Here is a 25,248-nt window from a genome sequence, read left to right on the forward strand (position 1 = left end):
CAGCGTGTAGCTCAGAAACCTCTTTTTTTTTTTTTAAATACTAGTAAAGACTGAAATCTACCACACAGCTTAATGTGCCGCTGGCAGATGCCTCATTTCCGCCATACTGCTGGTCAAACGCACACGCCAGGAACCCGCCAGTGTTCAAACCTGTGTTTTGTGGCATCTAGCTGCCCGTATGAGACAAGAAGCAGGAACCTGGTTTTGGCTCTGTTTAGAATTGGTTATTAAATATTCTCAGGTTTAAGGTGGAAACTCGAGCCGTTGGGCGCCATTTGTTGCTGGAGGGCTTCTCTCCAGGTTCCCCAAGCCCCGCAGTCCCACAATCCACTTATAAAATAGTCACTTATATCACTTATAAACTGTATGGCCGTGGCAGGCTTCTTGCTAACTGTTCTTTTATCTTAAATTAACCCATTTTTATAAATCTATACCTTGCCACGTGACTGGTGGCTTACCGGCGTCTTTACATGCTGCTTATCCTGGCGGTGACTGTAATGTCTCCCTCCTCAGCCTTCCGCTTCCCAGAATTCTCCTCTCTCCTTGTCCCACCTACTTCCTGCCTGGCAACCTACTTCCTGCCTGATCACTGGCCATCAGTGTTTTATTTATATAGAGCAATATCCACAGCAGTTACCACTCTCTAATATTCTACCTCTGAAATTCGTTAATGTTGGAATAATACATATCCTATATTATTTGACTCAATGGGGTTGAATTGTCTGCTTCTTATAGTGTATATTCTCTATACTGGATTTCTATTTTTAACTCATATATATGTCTATTTCCAATTAGTGTATAGAAAAATAAACCTAAAAAGAACATGCATTATTGAACAACCAGAGTTATGACAATCCTCTTATTTGATTAGTTTTGAGGTATTTAGTCTTCTTCTAAAAATAGGACTCTGTGTATACTGCTTTGGGATTTTGTAACATCTTCTTTACAGTTACAGTTAACATGTCTGCTGGAGTCCAGCAGATTCAGTTACAGTCAGCTCACACACTGGAGTCCAGCAGACACAGTTACAGTCAGCTCACACACTGGAGTCCAGCAGACACAGTTACAGTCAGCTCACACACTGGAGTTCAGCAGACACAGTTACAGTCAGCTCACACACTGGAGTCCAGCAGACACAGTTACAGTCAGCTCACACACTGGAGTTCAGCAGACACAGTTACAGTCAGCTCACACACTGGAGTCCAGCAGACACAGTTACAGTCAGCTCACACATTGGAGTCCAGCAGACACAGTTACAGTCAGATCACACACTGGAGTCCAGCAGACACAGTTACAGTCAGATCACACACTGGAGTCCACAGACACAGTTACAGTCAGCTCACACACTGGAGTCCAGCAGACACAGTTACAGTCAGCTCACACACTGGAGTCCAGCAGACACAGTTACAGTCAGATCACACACTGGAGTCCAGCAAATGAAGCTAGGTACAGTGACAACTCCTGCTGCTGTTGAAGCAGGGCTAGAGTGAGGAGCCACCACATGCTGCACATGGGCCTGCCCTCTTCCTACAGTAAGGATGCAGTAAGTTCCTACTGCAAGGATGATCCCCAGGACAGAGACAGAAACCTGGGTGCTCTCAAGAGGGTTTTTCAATGCAGACATTCAGTGTGGGTCTCTGCCATACTCATATGGCAATTCTAACTTTGACTATGCTAGATTTATTCTCCATTCTCATTCTGATGGATGTTGAAAGAGATGGAATGGGGTTCACAACTGGCAAATCAGTAAAAAAAAAAAAATGATACTCATTAGTAGCACCTAAGAATCACGTTAGAGCTAGAAACTTATGGGCTCTAGGCAGACAAAGGTTTGAATAGTTTGCTTGTGTGGTACAGTAAATTAATTACACCCCTAGTTGCACTATAACCTGTCAGACTATTGTTTGTAATGGGGGAGTTATGAAGCCCTTTTTCCTTGGTAACCTGCAAACGTCTGTTCATGTTGTTTTTTACTAACAAAAGAGGCAATTCATTGCTGAACCATTACCACCCCCTCTTGATTCTTCCGATTATGGTGTATTACACCATTTTTTTTCAATTATTAAAGCAATGTTTTTAATCTTCTGTACAAATGAAGTCTTGAAATTCCTGATCTTTCCATGTGTGTCCTTCTTGAAGTCATTGTTCTGCTACAGTAAATACAAATTCTTTTCAGTTTTCAAGCATTGTGTTTTTAAATAAGATGGTTTCTATTTAAATCCCCGAGGCTGCTGTGTATGGTGGGTCAGGAGGAGCATGAGTAGGTAGGATACAGACACTATTCCCATTGAGAATAAGAGGTCCCTGTTGTGGTAAATAAGAACATACATGAGCAGAGGTTGGAATGGGAAGCATTGGATAATAAAACAAAGCATTTGTTCCTTAGCCAGCAGCCTAGGTAAACTATTGTACATTTCATGCCAGAGTCAGACATTGTGGAAATGAAACAGAAGTGATGTCTAACTGCAGCCAGAGGCTCTGGGTTATCTTGGAGTTTACAGGACAGAGAAGGGAAAGCTACCAGAGAATGTTACATTCTGGGAAGTCTACTTTAAGAGGTAAAGGCAGCAGAGAAGCACAATGAGTAACTTCACTTGTTTACAGGGCAAGTTGACAAGTAAGTAGCTAAGAGAATACAATAGATGGTTACTGGAGACCTATGGGCTCAGTCTGAAGCTAGAACAAGTGGGCGATGGATAATCAAGAGAGGAGATATCCATTATAGGCAGGATTTAAGAAGAAGCTCTGATACTAAAATAAGATAATCACAAAATGGTACCCAATAGAAGGAGTTCAGTGTTATCTTATTTAGAAATAGCTATTTACAACTCCAGCCAGGGAATCAGGAAGATTGTCACATCTCCTTCTGGCCCTCCAAGTACAAGCCCCTAGTCTTCTCCCCTGCTCTGCAACAGAACACTTGCTGCAGCCCCCACCCCCGTCTCTAGTGGACCCCACAGATCTTCCTCTCCCAACTGCCCCCATGGTTGCTTTATTCCAGCCCCCACCTGTAGATGTAACCAACTGTCTTATTAAATAAGAAACAGAACCAATGCAAAGAAGAAAGCCAAGAGATCAGAGCTAAGAACCTTACCGCCTACTGCAGCTAGCCTCTTAAGCCAAGAGACCTCTCCGAAAAGAGAGCTACTTCCTGTGTGTTTGTCTTTATATAGTCTTTCTGTTCTGCCTTCTCATTGGTTGTAAACCCAAACACATGACTGCCTCGTCACTGCCTGTATGTACAGCCCTCCAGGTCTTCTATGGTATTGAGATTAAAGAGTCTCCAATGCTGGCTGTATCCTTGAACACACAGAGATCTACCTAGCTCTGTCTACCAAGTTCTGGAATTAAAGGCGTGAGCCACCACCACCACCACCACCACCACCACCACCACCACCACCACGCTCTTGCTATGGCTCTAATAGCTCTGACCCCCGGGCAACTTTATTTATTAACATACAATTAAAATCAAATTTCAGTACAAATAAAATGCCACCATACCCACCTCCAGCAGGTACTCCCTGGGAACCCACAGGCCACTCAGGCCAGGTAAACAAGTAGGCAAACAGCAAATCTTTACCTCTCCTTTTGCCCCTCCAAATACAACCCCCTCATCTCCACCCCAACTTTGCAACAGGGAAGCAGGTCAGCTTTGCAGACCTTCACCTGGCCCTCCATTCCTCTAAGTCTAATGCCCTAGATTCATGAACAGCTCTGCAGAGGATCTCACCTGCGGCAGTCTCCCCCACTTCCTCTCTGGTGGATCTCACAGATCTTCACCTCCTAATCTCCCTCCCCTGAGTGGTTGCATTGTGCCCTACCCCCCAACTCCAGCAGGCACTCCCTGGGAACACACCTGCTACCCCAGCCAGGGAAGCCAGGAAGCTAATTGCAAACCTTCACCTCTCCCTCAGCTCCTCCGAAATAATCCCCCAGTCTCATCCCAGCTCTGAAGCAGAACACCTGCTGCAGCCTCCCTTCCTGCACCCATCTCCAGTGGATGGATCCCACAGACCTTTACCTCAAAACTTCCCTCCCTCCACTCACTGCTTTGTCCAGCTCCTGCAGGCACTTTGGAACCCACAGGTCACTCTGACCAGGGTAATTAACTCCAGATCTTCACCTCTCTCTCCATTCCTCCAAATCTGATCACCCATCCCATTCCCAGCTCCGTAGCAGACCTTTTGCTATGGCCTCTCTTCACTGTCTGCCGCCATCGCCTAGAGACTAACTGAGCAGATCCTAGTGGAACACTCTGTTTTCCTCTCTGTTATGGCTCCACTGCCCCCAGCTCATCCCCGTTCCTAAATCTCAGGGCCCACTACCCAGAAACACATTTTACCTGGGACCCCAGTACCCACAACTTTCAGGTCCCCAGAAGATTTCCCCATAGGAAATACATAGCTACCACACTATTCTAAGAACTAGAAAGAAAACAAAAACCAAGGAACAAAACATCCACCCCACAAAGACAAGATCAGATATCAGATATCAGATATCAACACCTCAAGTTACTGTCTTCCCAATCCCAGATGCCTAGATACCAGCACAAAATCACAATCAATAATGGCCAGGATGCTATGTCTCCACGAGATCCCAGCAGCACTACCACAACAGGCTATGAATATTCCAACACGACTGACACAAAAATAAAAGACTTTAATGTCTTTGCTACTGGTGTTCTAGTCAGGAAGTAGTCTCTTGTGCCAATGCATTCGAGGCTACTTCCCACTTTCTCTTCTATCAGCTTCAGGGTATCTGAATTTATGTTGAGGTGTTTGGTCCACTTGGACTTGAATTTTGTGCATGGAAATAGAAATGGATCTATTGGCATTCTTCTACATGACGACATCCAGTTAAGCCAGCACCGTTTGTTGAAGAGACTGAGCAGCCTTGCCCAGCCTTCAAACAAGGTGAGGAGCTTAGTCCTCTCTCAATTTGATATGTCATGTTTTGCTGATACCCAGGAGAGGTCTGCCCTTTTCTGAACAGAAACAGAGGAGGAGTGGATCAGGGGTAAAGTGGGGGCAGAGAGTTGGTGGTGAGAGGGAATGAAGGGGGGGAATGTGATTGAAATGTAAAATAAATAAATAAATTTAATTTTTAAAAATAATACAAAAAAACCTTAAAATTTCTTTTGTGCATATGATAGAGGTACAGATAGAGGAATTAAATCCCTTAAAGAAAACACAAATACGCAGTGGTGGGAATTGAATAAAACCATTCAAAACATGAGAGTGGAAATAAAATCAACAAAGAAAACCCAAACTGGGGGAGATATGGAAATAAAAAAATTTAGAAACTCAAACAGGAACCACAGAGGCATGCCTCACCAACAAAATACAAGAGATGGAAGAGAGAATCTCGGGCATTGAAGACATGATAAAAGAAATGCATACCCCAGTGAAACAAAATGTTAAATTAAAAAACTACTTGCACAAAACATCCAGGAAATATGTGACACCATAAAAAGATCAAATCTAAGAATAATAGGAAGAAAGAAAAGAGAAGAAAAACAGGTCAAAGGGCTAGAAAATATTTCCAACAAAATCATAGAAGAAAATGTCCCTAACCTAAAGAAAGAGATGCCTATCAAAGTAAAAGCAGCTTACAGAACACAAAGTAGATTGGACCCAGAAAAGAAAGTCCCCCTTGCCACATAATAATCAAAACACTAACCATACAGAACTAAGTAAGAATATTAACAGCTGCAAGTGGAAAAGACCAAGCAATACATAAAGGTAGACATATTAGAATTATATCTGACTTCTCAATGGGGACTCTAAAAGCCAGAAGGGCCTGGACACATGTGCTGCAAACACTAAGAGACTACAGATGCCAGCCCAGACTACTATACCCAGCAAAACTTTCAATTGCTATAGATGGATAAAATAAGACATTTCATGATAAAAACCAAATTTAGGCATTATTTATTTACACATCTAGGCCCACAGAATATGTTGGAAGGTAAACTCTAACCTAAAGGAATTAACTACATCCAAGAAAACACAGGGAAAAAAATACAGATTTGTGAAGTCAAGAGAAAGGAAGCACATATACATCATACATATATACAGGAGTGCACGCACACACACACCCCACCATCATTACCACCACCACTGCCACCACAGCCACAACAAACAGGAATAAACAACCATTGGTCATTGATATTTCTCAACTTCAACAGTCTCAATTCCCCAAACAAAGGACACAGACTAACAGAATGAATGCAAAATCAGGATCCATCATCCAAGAAACACACCTTAACCTCAAGAATAGACATCACCTCAGGATAAAGGGTTGGAAAAAGGTATTCCAAGCAAATGAACGTAAGAAACAATCATTTTAACTTGGAGAGGAAGAAGTCAAAATACCTCTATTAATAGATGATATGACAGTATACATATCATAGGAACCCTAAAAATTCCACTGGGGAACTCCTACAACTGATGAAAACACTTTCAGAAAAGTTGCTGGATACAAAATTAACTCACAAAAAATCAGCAGCCCTCCCATATACAAACGACGAACTGTCTGAGAAAGAAATCAGAGAAACAACACTTTTCACAAGACCCTCAAATAATATAAAATATCTTGGATTATCTCTAACTAAGCAAGTGAAAGATTTGTATGATAAAAGTGTCAAGACTTTGAAGAAAGAAATTGAAGAAAATATCAGAAGATGGAAATTGAACTACCTCCCATGCTTTACAATAAAAATGGCCATCTTACTAAAAGCAATCTACAGATTCAGTGCAATCCCCATTAAAATTCCAACACAATTCTTCACAGATCTTGAAAGGACAATGTTTAACTTCATATGGAAATACACACACACACACACACACACAGGCACACAACACATACACACACAAAAGAAAAAAAACAGGATAGCAAAAACAACCCTGAATAATAAAAGAACTGCTAGAGGTATCACTATTTCCAATTTCAAGTTGTACTACAGAGTTATAATAATAAAAACCACATGGTATTGGTACAAAAACAGACATGTTGGTCAATGGAATTGAACTGAAAATTCATACATAAGTCCACACACCTATGGACTTTTGATTTTTGATAGAGGCCAGAAATACACACTGGAGAAAAGACAGTATCATCAACAAATGGTGCTGGTCAAACTGTATGTCACATGTAGAAGAATGCAAATAGATCCATATCTATCACCCTGCACAAACCTCAACTCCAGATGGATTGAAGACCTCAACATAAAGCCATACACACTGTGGAATTAGAGGAGCACTCATTCATTGCTGGTAGGAATGCAAACGCTTACAGCCACTGTGGAAATCAGTGTGGTGGTTCCTCGGGAAGAAGGAAATCAATCTACATCAAGATCCAGCTATACCATTCTTGGGCATATACCCAAAGGACACTCTATCCTACCACAAAGACATTTACTCAACTATGCTCATTGCTGCTCTATCCATAATAGCCAGAAAATGGAAACAATCTATGTCCCTCAACAGAAGAATGGATTTTTAAAAAATGTGGTACATTCACACAACAGAGTATTACTCAGCCATTTAAAAAAAATAACATCATGAAATTTGCAGGTAAATGGATGGGACCAGAAAAACAAATCATCCTGAGTGAGGTATCCCAGATTCAGAAAGGTAAATATGCCATGTATTCACTTATATGTAGATATTAGCTATTAAGTCAATTATAACCAGGTTACAATTCATAGAACCACAGAGGGTAGGTATAGAGTAAGGGACTAGAGGAAACAGACAGATTTCCTTAGGAAAAGGGAAATACAAAAGCTAAATATGGTTGGAATGAGACAGTCAAGTGGGGAGGGAGAAAGGATAGAGGTTGTGGGAGAGAATACAGGAAGAGACAGTTAAAATGAAGGAGCATTTGAGGGGTATTATGGAAACCTAGTACAGTAGAAAATTTCTAAAATATATACATATCTGAAAGCAATCTAAATGAAACTGCCAAATAATAGTGGAGACAGAATCTTGGCCATCTCTTGTCACCCAAGGCAACCACATCCATACCAGGATTGGGTTACATCTAATTGAGTTGTTGGCTACAGAGGCCCCCAACAACCCAGGCTGTGGCTAAAACAATAGATTGCTCTCCGCAAACTAATAGCAAAACCCTATGGCTAAAGACAACACCTATACTGAATGGCAATGTCAAGCTGGTACCTATATAGAGCCTTCATCCCTATGTTCCAGCATCTTTGGTATAGGAAGGTACTCTGCATACTATCAAAAAAAGTAATATAAATACCGACCCAGACACAAAACCTTTGACTTGCAATCTGTCCTGCCTGAAAGATATTCTAGAGCAATCACAGCACAAAGCTTGTTGTAGTACCCAACCAATAACTGATCTGACTTAAGACCCACTCCACAAGATATAACTCATACCCAACACTGCTCTGGTGACCTAGGGTAAAACCAAATACACTGATCTAAAAAAAGAAGAGGATGACAAGTAGTGATAAAATGACTCCTAATGATATTCTGCTATACTCATAGATCAGTGCCCTGTTCAGCCATCATCAGAAAAGCGTCCTCCTGTAGCAGATGAGAACAAATATAGAGACCCACAGTCAGACATTACACAGTCAGTGAGAGATCTTGGAACCAGCCCTAAATGGGAGGTCTCCATCAAATTCCTGCCCCCAGGGGTCAGGGAACCCCTGGAAGAGGAAGCATAAAGATTACAAGAGCCATCAGAGTAGGAGGACACAAAGAAAATAACACCCTCTGAAGCAACTGAGCAAAGTTCATATGAACTCACAGACTGAAGCAGCATGCACACGGCCTGCATGAGTTTTCACCAGGTCCTCTGTGTATATCATGGCTTCCAGTTTAGTGTTTTTATGGGACTCCTGAGTGAACAAGTGGGTCTCTGATTCTTGTGCCTTCTCTTGGGCTCTTGTCCTTCTGTTGGATTGTCTTGTCCAACTCTTAAGTGATAATTTGTTTTATTGTATTGTACCTTATTTTGTTATATATTTTTGAATGAATGAGTGAATGAATGCCTAGCCATTAGGGTAAAGATTAACAATTAAACTGTCGCTTATACTTACTGGGAGAGAAAAAATCAGTTTTCTCCAATAGAGTGACACAAGATATATCAACCACTCCAGCATGTTCAGGAGGAGTTAAACAACAAAAAATGGACTCCACAGGTTTTTTGTGGGTACTTTTATTTGTTTCAGTTTGGTGCGTTTTGTTGTTGTTGCTGCTGTTGTTGTTGTTGTTGTTTGCAGGTCTTGTTTTTCTTCTTGGTTTTGGGGAGTTTTATTGTTATATTGGTTTTTTATTTGTTTTGTGAGAAAGAACTTAAAGTTGGGTGGGTAGGGGGGAGGAGAGGATCTGTAAGGACTTGAGAGAGGGGGAGAATATGAAATAAAAATAACGTAATAAAAAGAGCATATTAAATAATAATTTTCTATTTTTTAAAAAAGAAAAGGGATAGTTATTCACAATATAAAAAATGTTATAAGACACATTCTGGAGATATATGTGTTGGGGAGGGGAGGGCCTCAAACTTCAGGGATCATCAGATTGAGGAAGTGGATAATACAGGGAAGATTGATAACAATGGCTAATGACAGGGAGAGAAAAAATAAAATTCTTCTTTTTCTTTCCTGTGGGGTGCCAAGGATGAACCCAGAGACTGACTCACGCCATGCAAGCAGTCTACCTAGCTACAGCTCCAGATCACCAAAATTAATGTCTATTTTGTTTCAGTCTTACAGACTTTGAAAAATAAGCTTTCCATTTAAAAAGTCAAGATAATGAAGTAGGCAAGCAAAAGGTACTTTTCATACTTATAAATAACTCACATTTACACTCTAACAAGCTATATGCCCACAGCACAGAAGCAATTTGTCAATGTGATCAAGGAGCCACTGTCAAGAACTTTTCCAAAGTTCATGGGACAGAGTCAGAAGTTGAGCCACTGCTTCCTGGCTTTGTTAAAGGGGCACAGTAAGTCATAGAACTGAGGCTAGGCACAAAATTCTCCAGTTGAGTATTAAAGAGATGGCATGTGCATGTTGTAGAATAGAAAACTGTCACACAGCTTGGCCACACAAAAGTGAGTGATGTCTGTAAATGAAGAGAACCCAGATCCATGTCTTCATTCTGTCCTTAAATAGCCATGTAGCCATGCTACATTGTTTGAATCCTATGAATTACAGTATCTTTCTCTGGGAAATGAGGTTGTCAACTTAGATCTTCTTTTATAGTTTAACCTAAAAGAATATAGCATCCCCAAATATACCATAGGTACCTAAGTTCTTTCAATCTTGCTGCCCCCAAGTGCAAGAGCTGCCATTCATTAAGAAGCAAATCATGGCAATACTGGACTTAAAATGAGGAGTATTGACAATCCCTTTTTATAAACAGTGCTACTGAGACTCAGAATCTCTAGTTGATTGAATAAGGTTCAGGATGCATTCTGAAGTCAGGAATTCAGGTGATGCATGCCCCATCTGATCATGATGGACAAAATGAACATATTTATAGTGAGATAACATTGCAATGAACCCTGCAACAAACACTGGCTGACTTTTGGATGGTTGAAACATATTGATGGGCTTGCAAGATGACTCAGCTGGTAAAGCACTTGCTGCACAAGCCTGATGACCTGAATGCAGTCTCTGGAACACATGTGTAAAAGCCAGATGTTACCAGGTGGTGGTAATGCTCACCTTTAATCCCAGCACTCTGAAGGCAGAAGCAGGTAGATCTCCAAGTCTAGCATGGTCTATAGAGTGAGTTCCAGGACAGTCAGGACTACACAGAGAAACTCTGTCTCAAAACAAAACAAAAACAGCTGGGCAGTGGGGGTGCAAATCTTTAATCCCAGCACTTAGGAGGCAGAGACAGGTAGATCTCAGTGAGATGGAGGCCAGCCTGGTCTACAAAGCAAATTCCAGGAAGCCAGGGCAGTTACACAGAGAAACACTGCCTCGAGAAAACAAAAACAAAACAAAACAAAGAAAAAAAAAAGAAAGAAAGGAAGGAAGGAAGGAAGGAAGGAAGGAAGGAAGGAAGGAAGGAAGGAAGGGAGAGTGAAGGGAGGGAGGGAGGGAGAGAGAGAGAGAAAGAGAGAGAGAGAGAGAGAGAGAGAGAGAGAGAGAGAGAGAGAGAGAGAGAGAGAGAGAGAGAGAGCAGGCCAAATGGACTGACACACATCTGTGATCCCAGCACTCCTACCATGAGATGGAAGACAGAGACAAGAGGGTCATTGGGAAGCCCAAGACCAGCTACTGTGAAGTATGAAATGTGTCGGAAACATCAAAAGTCCCTCAGCAAGGTGGAAGGAGAGAAGCAACACCCAAAAGTTATCCTCTGACTACATGTGCACCATGTCATGTATGCACACACAGAGATAATAAGATAATAATAAATAGTGATGAAAGAAAGAATTCTAAAAATATGTTGACGATGCACTTAAGTCCATTTCAGTAAAAGTTTCTTCTGGTATTCCTTTGATGTTGGACTGTATAATGTATAAACAATATCACTGAAGGGATAGAAAACAATTCTGATTAAATTTTTAATAAAACTCTAAGGAATACTAGTAATATTTTACTCAAATATTAATTTATTAAAATGCCAGAGCCATATAAGCTGTGAGGTAGCTGATGCACTGCAGCGTGATAAGTATTCATACAGTGAAATGGATAAAGGCTGATGTTAACTGTTGTCTGACTTAGGGACGCGATAGAGCCCTGAGCAGCCTTCAACGTCAGTGTGGTCCAGGGAACTGAAGGTCAGAAAAGCCTGTCAAACGAACAGCCTTGGCAATCGGTGGAGAAAAGCCTTGGGATGACAAACCCATGAGGGTTGAAATGACTGTTAGCTAGTGGACTAGCTGAATAATGACTGGTGTTCAGTCTTGGAGCCACTCTGGAATTCCAGGTCAGACTTTACTTGGTCCCAGAGCCAAGTAGTGCATGAGGTAGCTGATAGGCAGCTGGGCAGGACTGACTCTGGGAGTTCCGAACTGGGATTTTTGGTTGGGATTCACTCGGTCCCAGCGCTGAGTAATGGGTGTGGTGGCTGATGTGGGGCAGGAGGATTGGCTCTGGAGGTACCAACCTGAGATCCCGGTTGGAAATACACACAGTTCCAGGTTGGTACGGTGGTTTGAGCAGCTGGTAGGCAGGCACACCACTGGTTCTCTGGGTTCTTAGTTATACTGTAAGTGATCTGTGGCAAGTGGTGGGGTGGGTGCCTGGTAGGCAGATGGGTAGAGGGACTAGGGGTCTCTAACTGGGGTTCCAGACCAACCTCTACACTGTCTCGGAGCCGAGCAGTGGCTGGAACAGCTGATATGCAGCTCTCAATATTTCTTAGTGTATAAATAAGATGAGGCTTTTTTTTTTGCTATCCATCACTTTGAGAGCTTTACATTAGAAAATTAAGAAAGTAAAAATTGAAATGAATGCCCAGCAGTAGATGGCCAACATAAAACAAAGTCAATGGCACCTTTTGAAGTTTTTTTGTCTCATAATGTTGAGTCAGGAATTTTTTAAACCTTAAAGGTCCTCTGTGTATATATTATAGTTTCTAATTTTGTGTTTTTAAGGGATTCCTATATGTGCAAACACATGTGTCTCTGTGTCTACATGAGTTTCTTATGTCTTTTCTTTAGCTCTTTTTCTTCTCTGTATTTATTTTGTTCTATTCTGATTTGTTTGTTTTTTATTTACCTTATTTTATTGTATTATTATTCCTTAGGTGCCTATTTGTTTTCTAATAAGAGACAGAAAGGGGGTGGAGCTAGATGGAACAGGAGGAATTAGGAGGACTAGAGGGTGGGGGAGGGGAACTGTCATCAGAATATAGTGCATAAAAAATCAATTTTCAATTAAAAAAAGACAACCTTGCATAGAACTAAAAAAAAATTATAATGGCTAATGGTTTAACCTACATATCAAGTTGGATAGACACTCTAAGAAGAAATCTGAGTCTTTGCTAGGGAGAGAGCTCAGTGGGTAAATACTTGCTGCACACATGTGAGGACCTCAGTTTGAATCCCCAGAACCCCTAGAAACAAGGATCCGGTGACATCATTTGTAATCCTGCTGCTCCTATGGGAATATGGGAGGCAGGAAGAAGAGAATCCCAGGAGCTTGCATGCCAAGTAGAATAGCAAAAACAACAGTGAACACTGGAAGTCAAGGACCAGCACCCAAGGCTGTCTTCTGACATCCACATGGGGTCCATGACACATACACATCAATATTCGCACACATGAAAACAAACAAACACACACACACACACACACACACACACAAGTACACTGAACTTTGGTGGAAATTACTCCTTTGTTATGATTTCACAGAGAGCCAAATAGGAAGAAAACTCAAACTTATTTCCCAGTCAACCATTTCATTCTAACTTTGATCTGAAAATAATAGTCTCACAAATTTTTCTATTTGTGGTTTTTTAGTCAGGGTTTTGCAATGTGGCCCACACAGTTCTTGAATTTCCTTTGACTCTCCTGCCTCAGTCTCCTATGTGCTGGGATTAGGAGTATGTACTACCTTACTCTGCCACTCACATAAACTGTTGTCTTTCCCTGCCTGTTACCAACAGCTAAATACTGATTTGTGTCTCCCATTGTCTTAGGACTTTAAAACTCTAGTCAGAGATGAAGCATGCGCCAATGCAGGTTTCATTCATTAGTTTGCGTCTATGGCATAGCTTAATCACGAAACTTCTGAGCACAGGCTCATAGTTAATGATTTGAACCATTTACTAAGAGACAGAAAAGACTTTCACAAAACCGTTTTTGTAGGACACGTCTGTCTCCTTGCTGCAGGCGCCTTCATCTGCAAGATGGTGCCGTTTGTCCAGTCCACTGCCGTGGTGACAGAAATCCTAACGATGACCTGCATTGCTGTTGAGAGGCACCAAGGACTTGTCCATCCTTTTAAAATGAAGTGGCAGTACACCAACCGAAGGGCTTTCACAATCTTGGGTATGCGAGTCATTTTTTGTCACTTGTCAAAATAGCTGATATCAACAACTTAGAAGTGGAAGAAGTTGTTTTTGCTTATGGTTTCAGTGCTGGTGGCCATGTCAGAGGAGCAGCAAGTGGCAACTGACTTCAGGGGATTGGCCCACCAGCATGCAAGGCACTGACGGATGAATCTTGGATAGGCAAGGCCCCAAGGGTTCTGACCTCAGAGTGTCTCTTGCTACTGCTGTGCCTTTACATGTTTGCCACTGCCATTTTTCTATGGTATCTGGCATGGTGTAAATGGGCATGGGGAAATACCCATTGACCTTAATGTATATCTCATGGAAATATCCCATTCTACTGGGCATTTTTACCTGTGGATTATTATGAAGATTTTTCTCATAAGCTGTACTGTTGAACTGAAGCAATGATTTTATACAATAATAGTGTTAGTTTAAATAGGATTTTGATGGCTGAGGGTCATTAATAAATATAATAAGGGATTAAGATAGAGATTACCTTAGTGGGAAAACTAATACAGGTAAAAGCAAGACATGGTGTTGCCTCCACCCCTGATAAAGCAGGGGCTGCAGAGGACAGAAAATAAGAACAAGGAAATGTCACACAGCTAGTTTCTGTTGAGGAGCCTTATAGACTGTGGCTTGCATTAATGATTAAGAAAGATGCTTGAGTCCCAGAAGTTAAGCTAGTTCAAGATCTTTCCATCTTAATGTTGAGAGATGTGTTCCTGGGTTTCAGTGTGCTAAAACTAAAATCATAGCTAAAACAACACCTTAAATAATGACTTAAGGTTAGGTTAAGATGTCGTTGTTAATAGCTTTGAGGTTAAAAAAAAAACAGAGGAAACAATCTGATGATTAGAAAGGCACATAGTTGAGTGAGGGACTTGTTGAGGTCAAGGAACAAGAACAAAGCAGCCAGGTTATTATTAGCTGATGATGTGCCTTCCTTGTTAGGATGGGTTGGGGATCAAAGATGATGATTAATTCCTGTGCCCATTTCTGCTCTCAGCTTCCTGACATAAAAAAAACTGTTGACAAATGGGTGTGCACCCTGAGGATTTAAAGTAGAGATGACTCATTTTTTTCAGATATAAAAGTTTAGATTTATGATTCTTATAAGATTTCCTTTTGAGATAAGTAATAAAACGATGGATCTTTTCTTTGTAACTGCAAAATGCAGCCTTCCAGAAAAAGAACTGATTGAGAAAAATACCTTGCTTGCTGACACTCTGTTAATCTATAACAAGTTGCTTAAGTATGAATGAATGTGGGTTCTTGGGACAACTTGTTTTTCACCTGTAATATGTAGAATGTTTAATCATGTATGGGAGATGAAAAACACGTTGTTTTTATTTGTGTTCATTGTAATCATTCACTTTAAAAAAATATAATTTTTATACTGCTTGAAAGATTTTGCTGGGATATATAAGCTGTAAGGGAAAAACTAAAGTTAGTTAAAAAGGAAGACATCAAGAGAGACAGAAGGGATACATCTGAATAGAAGTAAAAAAAGAAATAAAGAACAGAAAGAAGATGATAGAGAGAACCTATAGAGGTGTGTGTGTGTGTGTGTGTGTGTGTGTGTGTGTGTGTGTGTGTGTGTGTGTGTGTGTGTTCCCCTTTGTTGCCAGACTCAGAGAGTCAAGTGTAGCCTCCCTCGCTGGCCCCAGAGAGTTAAGTTTTACTTCCTTAGAAAAGTCAAGCTGACCTGGAATCCGGTGCCTGTGGTGTGACACCTTGCACAGCCTTGGTGCAGTGGGAAGGGGCCTGGACCTGCCTAGGCTCAATGTGCTGGGCTCTGCTGACTCCCCATGGGAGACCTCAATTTGGGGGATGTGGTGATGTGGGGTGGCTTGGGAAAGAGGGCTGGGGGTGGGAGGAAGGAGGGGAGATTTGTGGATAGTATGTGAAGTGAGTAGAAAATTTCTTAATGAAGAAAAATGAAAAGAAAGAAAGAAAAGTTAAGCTGAGTGATTAGTCTGCCAACCCCCTGGCTTCCCCCTCAATCCCTGAGCGGCTGGAAGCTGGTCCTCATGGCAGAGATACTTCAGAGATTCCAGTCCACAGTCATTTGGCTCTCACTTCTGGGCCTTTGGGCAGTAAAGCAGAACATGACATGAACATGTGATAGAGCAGTGGCTCACCTCATCCAGACCACAAGTACACAGAGAGAAACAATCTGGGACACATTGTATGTCATTAACCTGCTTCTTCCAATCAGGCCCTACTTCCATTCATCTATGAATTCATCAGTAGATTAATCCATTCATAAAGTTAGTGCCTTCATGATACAATAACCTACCTCCAAAGAACACAAGCTAGCAGTCAAGTCCTCTGAGTCTTTCGAGGACATTTAATACATAAATTGTAACCTTAGGTGAGGCTGCCAGTGTGCCACCTACAGTGTTAATGCCATTCTACATGATAGAATGATATCATATTTACACAGTTGGAGGTTTTTTTTCCTTTATGTGTAAGGTGAGGGATTTGGTCCTCTCTGCATTTACCCCACACCATCTTTCCTTTAGGACTATCCTAATATTGAAGTATATTATTTGGATATATTTCTTCAGTTTAAGTCTTCAACTTTTAGGCATTCCACTTAGCTAATGAATGACAGCCATCAGTGGCATTTCCACATTAACATTCATCTGACCTGGGATGAGAAGGCTCTGAGTGTACAAGAGCAAGAAGACTTTGATACGGAACAGGAAATGTGCTTCTAGGGAAGCAGGAAACAGGGGTGTTGTCCAGAGGTGGCTCCCAGTCAGTTCACATAGAGGTTGCAAGTGCCTGAGAAGAGGGTCCTTCAGATGCCCGACAAAGATACATTCCACTCTTTTCATTTCACTTTAAGCAACTCTAGGTTCTTAGCTTGCTAGTACTGTCCCTGACTCAGTAAGACATGATGCATACAACAAATCTCATAAAAATGCTGAATTTGAAACAATGGCCTCAAGTCTATCATGGTAATAGATTAGTTTTCCTTTTTAGTAATTATCATTGAGTGCTTAAAATCTTAAGATGTTTTATAATGGTCTGAATTTATAATAATCAGATGCATAATGTACAGCTATAAGATCATCAAAGGTAGCAAATTTAACTAATATATCGTGTGAAATAAATAAGCAAACAGTATTTCTGTCATTAAAAATTTAGCTGGTATTGTATTATAAGGACACTGAAGACAGAGAACCTGTACGGTTAAGCATGACTCCATTTTACCTCACTATGATGATTATCACATTTTTACAGGTGTAGTCTGGTTGGTGGCCATCATCGTGGGATCACCTATGTGGCATGTGCAACAACTTGAGGTAGATTTGGGGCTGAATTGCCATTTATACTACTGAAATACTTCTCCTCCGCATCTCTCATCTATAACTATTACCCATCTCAAGAGCATTTCAGCAAGTCTGTACTACTGCAGTTCATTCACTGGAAATCTTTCAAATGAAATAAAATAGTTTTCTCTGTTTTATTTAATTCTTCTAGGTATTGTATTGCTAATATCTAGATGCTTAACTTTTTTTAAATGTTCCAAAATCACTTTCAGCATTTTTCTACGAATTGAAAATGTTTTATCTAGAATGTTTCAATGTCTTAATATAATTGAGAATCCAGTGAGTGTTCTATATTTTCTTTTATTGAAAATAGATTTTTTTTATGGACAGTATATTCTGATTACAGTTTTCCCTCTCTCTACTCCTCCCAGTTCATCCCCTACCATCTGGATAATACTCCTTTCTGTCTCTCATTAGAAAAACAAATAGGTATCTAAGGAATAATATTAAAATATAATGAGATATTGAAATAGGACAAAACAAACAAACAAAAAAGAGCCTAAGACAAGGCTGGAGAAACAGAAACATAGAGCTCCACTTGTTCAAACACTCAAGAATCCCATAAAAACACAAAATCAGGAGCCATAATATATGCACAAAGCCTGTAGTGTAAAAGTAAATAAATAAATAAATAAATAAATAAATAAATAAATAAATAAATAAATAAATAAATACTCTGACAGGACATTATGAGACAAGGAACCTCCAAATGTGCTGCTGAATTCATTTTCTGTTGGTCTACTCTTAAGAGTAGTTTGTTTCCTCAGGGAGACTCCCTTGGAGAAAACTAATTTTTCTTTTACAAGTAGTTTATTAATTTGAGATTTCTCCTAGGTTAGGGATGAGGCATGTATCCACTTCTCCTTTCAGCCCTCAGACACCAACTGGTGCAGACCCATGGAAGCCCTGTGCATGCTGCCACAGTCTCTGTGAGTGCAAATGTGTGTTGGTCATTCTGTGCCTAAAAGGCCTTGTTTCCTTGGTGTCCCCCATTCCCTCTGGCTCTTACACTTTCTCTTCCACAGGGTTCCCTAAGCCCTGAGTGGAGGGATTTGATGGAGACATTCCATTTGGGGCTAAGTTTTCCTAGGCCTCCCATTCTCTGTGTAAAGTCTGGCTGGGGTTTCTGTATTTGTTCCCATCTGTTGCAGAAGGAAGCTTCTCTGATGGTGGCTGAGCAAGGGACTGATCTATGAGAATAAAAGGATATTATTAAGATTCATTTTATTGCTGTGTTCTTTTGTAGAACAGCAGCATTTGGCTTTCCCCTAGGTCCCTGGGCTATCTGGTCTCAGGTTCTTGGTCACTCAAGTGGCATCATTTTGGATTCCACCTCATGGAGTGGACCTTAAGTCAAAGCAGACGTTAGTTGGTGACTCCCACAGCTTTGTGCCACCATTGCCCTAGTTTACCCTGCAGGCAGGACACCATTGTAGATCAAAGAGCTTGTGGATGGGTTGGAGTTTCTGTTTCTCCTCTGGCAGTGTGAAGAGTACCCTCTGGTACCAAGAGCTAGTGCCAGTAGGGCTGAAGAAGGCTCCAGGCAGGCACCAGCTCAACTTCTCCATGTTCAACGAATTGTGTGTGTGTTGTTTGCAGCAATACAGCCTTGCTGTCAATTTGTGGAGAGAATCCTACAGCCTTTGCAACAGCCCGAGTTATTTGAGAGGTCCTCTGGCACTGCTTTGGCCAGCAGCTCAATTAGATGCAACCCCTTTCCTGGTACTAGAGGGTTCATTTGGTGATGAGAGGTGTCCAGGTGGGGCTCTCTCCCCTGTTATCTGGTGATTTCATTTAGATCACCTTCATATACATACATAATTTAAGAAGCTTCTACTATATTGTTTCCATACAATTTCTCAAGTAGCCTTTAATTTTCCCATCCCCCCATATTCCTTCCCTCATCCTCCTCTCCCCTCCCACTACCCATAACTATCTATTCCAGAGGTTCTCAATCTTCCTAATGCTACAACCCTTTAATATAGTTCCTCATGCTGTGATGACTCTATCCATAAAATTATTTACTTTGCTATTTCATAACTGTAATTTTGCTACTGTTATGAATCGTAATGTAAATATCTGATATGTGGCCCTATTGGGGTTGCAACCCACAGATTGAGAAGTGCTGATCTATTATTTCCCCTCCCTTCTCCGTGTTTTCTTTTATTGTTAACTCATGCAAAAAATGTAATAGATTAGTTGATTCTCCTTCATAAGGCCTTTATTGCCTGCCTCATCTTCATTGGAATTTGAAATAGGAAATTGAAATTTGAGTAGGAAACACTCTCAGAGAGCATCTTATCTGAGCTCTCTCCTTCTCCTGCCTTCGTTTGGTGGGTTCAGCCATGTGTGAGGATTCACAGTAAGGAAGCAGAGTGTTCGTTTGGCCCACCAGTCTGTTGGTGTCAACTTGAACATTGTTTGTAGTCTAACACAGACACCAATCCTCAAAGACAACAGGGCATTGCTCACATAGCCCCTAACAAAGCATATAGACTGATATATTCTAGTCTACTTTTTAAAACAGAAAGGCAAAGAAGGAATTTTACTAAGCACGCCACATCCCTCAGCAAGGATATCAAGTGAGACACACAGTAAAAGTAGATTTTAAAAATAGTCTGGTATTTGTTCTATGACTTGAGTATTGAGTAAACTGAACTGTGTGAGAGCAGAGAGCAACTTTATTCTATGTTTCCACATATGAGATGACAACTGAGGATGTCCCCTCCCAGTATTTGTCAAAATACAATTTTCCCCCACTGTTAGGCCTTACACTAGATATAAATATACTTAACACTGGGGAAAGCAGAAGGGCTCTCCACGGTGACACCTAAATCGGGGGTGGGGAGGGGGGAGAGAGGGCCTTCACTAGTGTCAGTAATAAATTGTCTCTTTCCTTGGTGCTCATGGTAAGACTTGTGTTGGAGACAGATGTGATTCGTAAATTAGGATGGGGGTAATGGTGAAAACAGACCCAAAATCTCTTCTCAATCCCAGGTGCTATCTTAAACAGTAAAATTTTAGAGAAATGTATATTTAGAAATGGAGACTACGAGGCTGGGAAAGTAGCACACACACAGAGGTAGAGGACAGAATAGCTGAATTAGAGGACACCTAGAGACCTGCTTGTCCCTAGGGCTGTGTGAACCCATCAGCGATGAGCGGGGAGATTTAGGCTTTGCTGCTCCATGACTATGGTCATTGTAGGGGCTGCTTCTGTTGTGCCAGAGGAGGGTGTGTTTTTACCTCTATTCATGGGAAGTTCAGAATTGAAATCAATTTCCAATGGTTTATATCATTCCTAGTTATGTTTGTCAATAGTAGACCAGACCAGAACTTGACTTTTCTTGCTTTTTCAATTGCTCCTGAAGATTGTGATGAAAATCGCCCACAAGCAAATAAGCATAAGCAAAACTATGTCCAAAACCTAAGCATTGAGCTGAAAAGATCCAGCAGGCCTAGAGGACAGCATTCCTGATAAATTCTCACATTTCCATTTCTGCTACCCAGAGATGTGGCTTCTGAATATACTTGAAGGGTTCAGTTCAGTCTGGAAATGAGCCACACCACTTCCTGTTGTTAATAGTGTTTGAACTTAAAGATGAGTCGGCAGGAAATAGTTTGGGTAAATCAGTTCAATTATTTTAGGTTGGTAGTAGTTTGAGTTCTATTTTTTATTTGCCTTAATTTAAAAGCTACCATTTTCCTTCTTAATGCCTATTTTAGCATCTCTTACTTTAAGGAAATCTGGCAACTCTCCAAGTCTGTTTCTTCAACAAGTGAGAAAGCAAAAATGTATTAGTTTAATTAATATCAAAGCAGGCAACAGACAGCATATGGTATTCTCCATAGACAGTGTGGTAAGTGTGCTCTTTTAGCTCACTGAAAAGCATGAGAAGCAGAGATAAAAGTTGAGAAAGGCAAGAAATGAAAGAAACATGCACAGACCTCAATTCCATTTCAAATCTAAAAGCACAAAATTCTCTAAAACCTAAGCAGGTTAGTGGGAAAACTATATTTTACTACAAAATAGCAATAAAACAGTATTTCACAGTCACAATGATATCAGTGCATAGTAAATAATAAATAAATAAAGGTCTTTACAATGATGTTCTGCGATAATACTTGACTGCTTCTAATGCTGACTGTTGGTTCTTTCAACCGAATTGTTCTCACTGTAAAGATTAAGTACGACTTCCTATATGAGAAAGAACACGTCTGCTGCTTGGAAGAATGGGCCAGCCCCAAGCACCAGAAAATCTACACCACCTTCATTCTTGTCATCCTCTTCCTCCTGCCCCTGGTGCTGATGCTGGTCCTCTACGGTAAGATCGGCTATGAACTCTGGATCAAGAAGAGAGTTGGAGACAGCTCAGTGCTGCAAGCTATTCATGGGAAAGAAATGTCCAAAATAGCCAGGTCTGTCTGATTAAATGCTCATCTCTGTTTAAAAGTTTTCATTAGTTGTTCTAGAAAGGACAGTTGCCAAGGATGCCAGAACTCCTGGGTAATTTAGGCAAAGTAATCTAAGTTGAGTGTATTTAAACCCTTGAAACTTTGTGCAATTTAATGTGTGGCAGAAAGATAGATCAAAATCATTAGTTCTTAAATCAAAAGCAAAGTTGGGAGTAAGAAGAGAATTTGGAACATGGTTACATTTTCATCTGTATATAAATATGATTTGCAGAAAGAGCTCTGAACCGGTGTCAGGGATCTCGGGGGAGCGGGGGGGACTCTCTGTCACCTTGCTGGCCATGTGACATAGATCTGCATTTTTGCCCTCCTTCTCTGTTTCCTCATATGTACAAGGTTGTATAATGACCTCTGTCATTACTTCCTCAAAGATGGTGCTAACATACATGAGATGGATGTATAAAAATGTTTTAAACCACAGCATATTACTTATGTTAAATGGTTATTGCTGAAATTTGATTTCAACATAAAAGCTATTTTCTTACCTTATTCATTAGTATCCATTTTAAAACACTATGATGCTTCCTACATAACACATAAGACTGACTTTATATCTGTACTGAATGACCACTCAAATGAAAATGAGTGATGTCTCCTGGACACACTTCTGGGAATTTGAGGGATGTAGTTAAAGCACGGTGTGCAGCGCCCTCTAGTGCCAGTTGTATAAAGACAGGCCTCTCCGAATATAGGAAGGTCCCAAGACTTCATCACCTCAAGAATTTTTTTTATTATACCCTTTCCTCAGAAGAAAGGGATTCTGGAGTTGAAAGGAGAGGTGCCAAGCATGAACTTTTAAAATATAAAGCAAATGCATAGTTCTAGTGCAGATATAAATCTACTTATGAGAAATGAGTTTGAATGCCAGGTAAACCAGAATTTTAATTTGATCCTTACTGTATTTTGTAAATATTGATGTTTTGCTATCAAAGATGAGAATGATTTTCAATACACAATGAATTAAAGTTCACTCGCTGACTTAGACTGCTAAATCCAAACCCAAAGTACATCAGTTACCAGCCATCTGACTACAAATCAGGAACCTTCGGTGGGCCTCAGCTTCTGCATTGGCCCATCGACTTCTTTGAATGTTAATGGTATAATCCATGTCAGTAACCTAGTAGAATGCCAGACCCACAATGAGCACACATCATAAGCATGTCTATTACATAAAGACCATGAAGACAAGGGTGAAGCGAACAGGAAAAGGTGATAATCTACCTGCAGTTATGTGTGAGTGGCCTAAGCTCAACTTCTATTTCAGTCTTGCTGTTTGAACACATTTTCCACAGCAAAGTGAACCAACACAATCCTTTCTCACGAGTCTAGGAAGAAGAAGCGGGCTGTGATTATGATGGTGACAGTGGTGGCTCTCTTTGCTGCGTGCTGGGCTCCTTTCCATGTTGTTCACATGATGGTTGAATACAGTGAGTACTTAGCATCCTCACCTGATGACTCTCTGGTCCCTTTCCTGCTAGGATGCACAGGAATGACTGTAAAACTGGTGCTTTTCACTGGCTTCATTAAATGCCAAGCCTGGTGAAAGAGCACTAGCTCCCTGGGTGGCGGGTGATTGTGTGACAAGGACACTTCAGGAAGTGCCCTTCAGTAGTTGTACACAGTAAAGTTTCCAGATTCTTATGTTACTCCTAAAGGGAACGATGTTGCATCTTATGAATCATCTCCTTTACAACCTCAACTCACAAGTGAATATCTGAAGGGTAACTCCAGCTTCTAGTTTGCATGACACTTGAATTCTCTAGTGAAAGTACTGTGAGCCCAGACACATATGCTGGACACCAGCCTGAGTATGTAAGAATGTTCATCACAAAAGCCATTTGTTCCCACATAATCAGATTCCTCTCCCACAGTGGGCTTCAGAAATTTGCATGCCTTTTGTCTCTGACAAGGTCAGATGATAGCTTTTAATTTTCTTAATAAAGTCAATTCATGTTCTAAAGTATTATTCTATTTCAGGTAATTTTGAAAAAGAATATGATGATGTCACAATCAAGATGGTTTTTGCTGTAGTACAAACAATTGGGTTTTTCAACTCTATCTGTAATCCCATTGTGTATGCATTTATGAATGAAAACTTCAAAAAGAATTTTTTGTCTGCAGTTTGTTATTGTCTAATAAAGGAAACCTTCTCTCCAGCTCGGAAGCACAGAAATTCAGGAATTTCAATGATGCAAAAGAGAGCCAAGTTATCGCGACAACAGCATCCAATAGAGGAAACCAAGGAAGATGCATTCAGCGATGCCACCATCGAAGTCAAAGTGTGTGAGCAGCCAGAAGAGAAGAGGCATCTCAAGCGACAGCTTGCTTTCTTTAGTTCTGAACTTTCTGAAAATTCAACTTTAGGCAGTGGACATGAATTGTAATGATATCTTCATAATTAATATCATTTGTATGGAAAGTTATTTTAAACAAAGGTCAAAGACTATTTTTAAATGATGACAAGAAGGGAAACAAGGCATGTTTTCCACTTAAACTGACATAATACATGAAACTATAACTTTGAAAAATTATTAAAACAGCTTTGTACATTATTAAAGTAAATTTATTCAAGACATCATACATAAAGCAATAGTTTCTGCAGCAGTTTTTATCCATATAGTCAATGCAATGTGACTTCCTGTGTATTGCTAAACTGGATGGAAATTATTAAATTGTACCATCATCTTTGCATATTAAAGAGCTGAACACCGTAATGTAATTTATAGCATACTGTTGAAGTTAGGGTAACAACCTTTGCAATTGACATTTGTACCATAATAATAAGGGCAGAGACGACGAAGAATCAGGCAAATGACAACTAATAAAACTTAAAATACAAATGCCACATTCTTTAAGCTTCTGTCTCTGTGATGACAAGTCACCTCATCTTCTGAAGTCTCTATTTGTTGCTGCATGAATGGAGGGTCACCCCTCGCTCACTCGTGTAACAGTCGTGAGGCAAACTGACCAGAAAGGAAGGCTCTTGGCATCCTAAGGTGACGACCTCCTAGTCCTGGCCCCACCCCTCCTGTTTCTAGCTCCATTTTGCTTCTCTGCTTTCTTTTCTGAGACTTATTCCAGCTCTGCCTCAGTCTCCTCTCGTGATTGTTTTGTAACTGGTTTTTCTCATCAAAAGAAAGACTGTGTAGCCTCATTACTTGATTGGATAGACAGACAGACAGACAGCTCAGATCAGATGTTTCTCTCTTTTGGGTACTTCATTCTCTCTCACTAGTGAGATGAAGGACCTTTTGTTATGTATTAGGAGGGAACTTTCTCATCAGTACACTAATGAAGAAGGACTGAGGCAACTCCAAGCCTGTGAAATATTGCTACGTCCAAGGCCGACCTCCAAGTGGTTAGTCAGGAAGAACAGAGCTCCTCGCTAGCTCAGCCCCTCACTCCTGTGTCCCGTGTGTCAAGAATCTGGCTGCCACTGT

At 40.7% G+C, this 25,248-nt stretch overlaps 1 protein-coding gene across 2 annotated transcripts in view; it reads left to right on the forward strand.

The window, feature by feature from the left end:
• LOC102907276 (pyroglutamylated RF-amide peptide receptor) overlaps nucleotides 1-24,612 on the forward strand; it is a 40,750-nt gene extending 16,138 nt beyond the window's left edge. The window contains exons 2-6 of one of the 2 annotated variants that reach the window (XM_006971099.3): nucleotides 13,828-13,986; nucleotides 17,247-17,308; nucleotides 21,519-21,754; nucleotides 23,138-23,235; nucleotides 23,786-24,612. In XM_006971099.3, coding sequence (XP_006971161.1) covers nucleotides 13,828-13,986; nucleotides 17,247-17,308; nucleotides 21,519-21,754; nucleotides 23,138-23,235; nucleotides 23,786-24,192 — 962 coding nt within the window. In that variant the 3' untranslated portion in view covers nucleotides 24,193-24,612. The remainder of the gene's footprint in view (nucleotides 1-13,827; nucleotides 13,987-17,246; nucleotides 17,309-21,518; nucleotides 21,755-23,137; nucleotides 23,236-23,785) is intronic. The other variant, XM_042278976.2, reaches the window with a different exon arrangement.
• The last annotated feature ends 636 nt before the right edge of the window (nucleotides 24,613-25,248 follow it).

The sequence above is a fragment of the Peromyscus maniculatus genome, chromosome 6, assembly GCF_049852395.1.
Source record: "Peromyscus maniculatus bairdii isolate BWxNUB_F1_BW_parent chromosome 6, HU_Pman_BW_mat_3.1, whole genome shotgun sequence".
NCBI classification, from domain to species: Eukaryota; Metazoa; Chordata; class Mammalia; order Rodentia; family Cricetidae; genus Peromyscus; species Peromyscus maniculatus.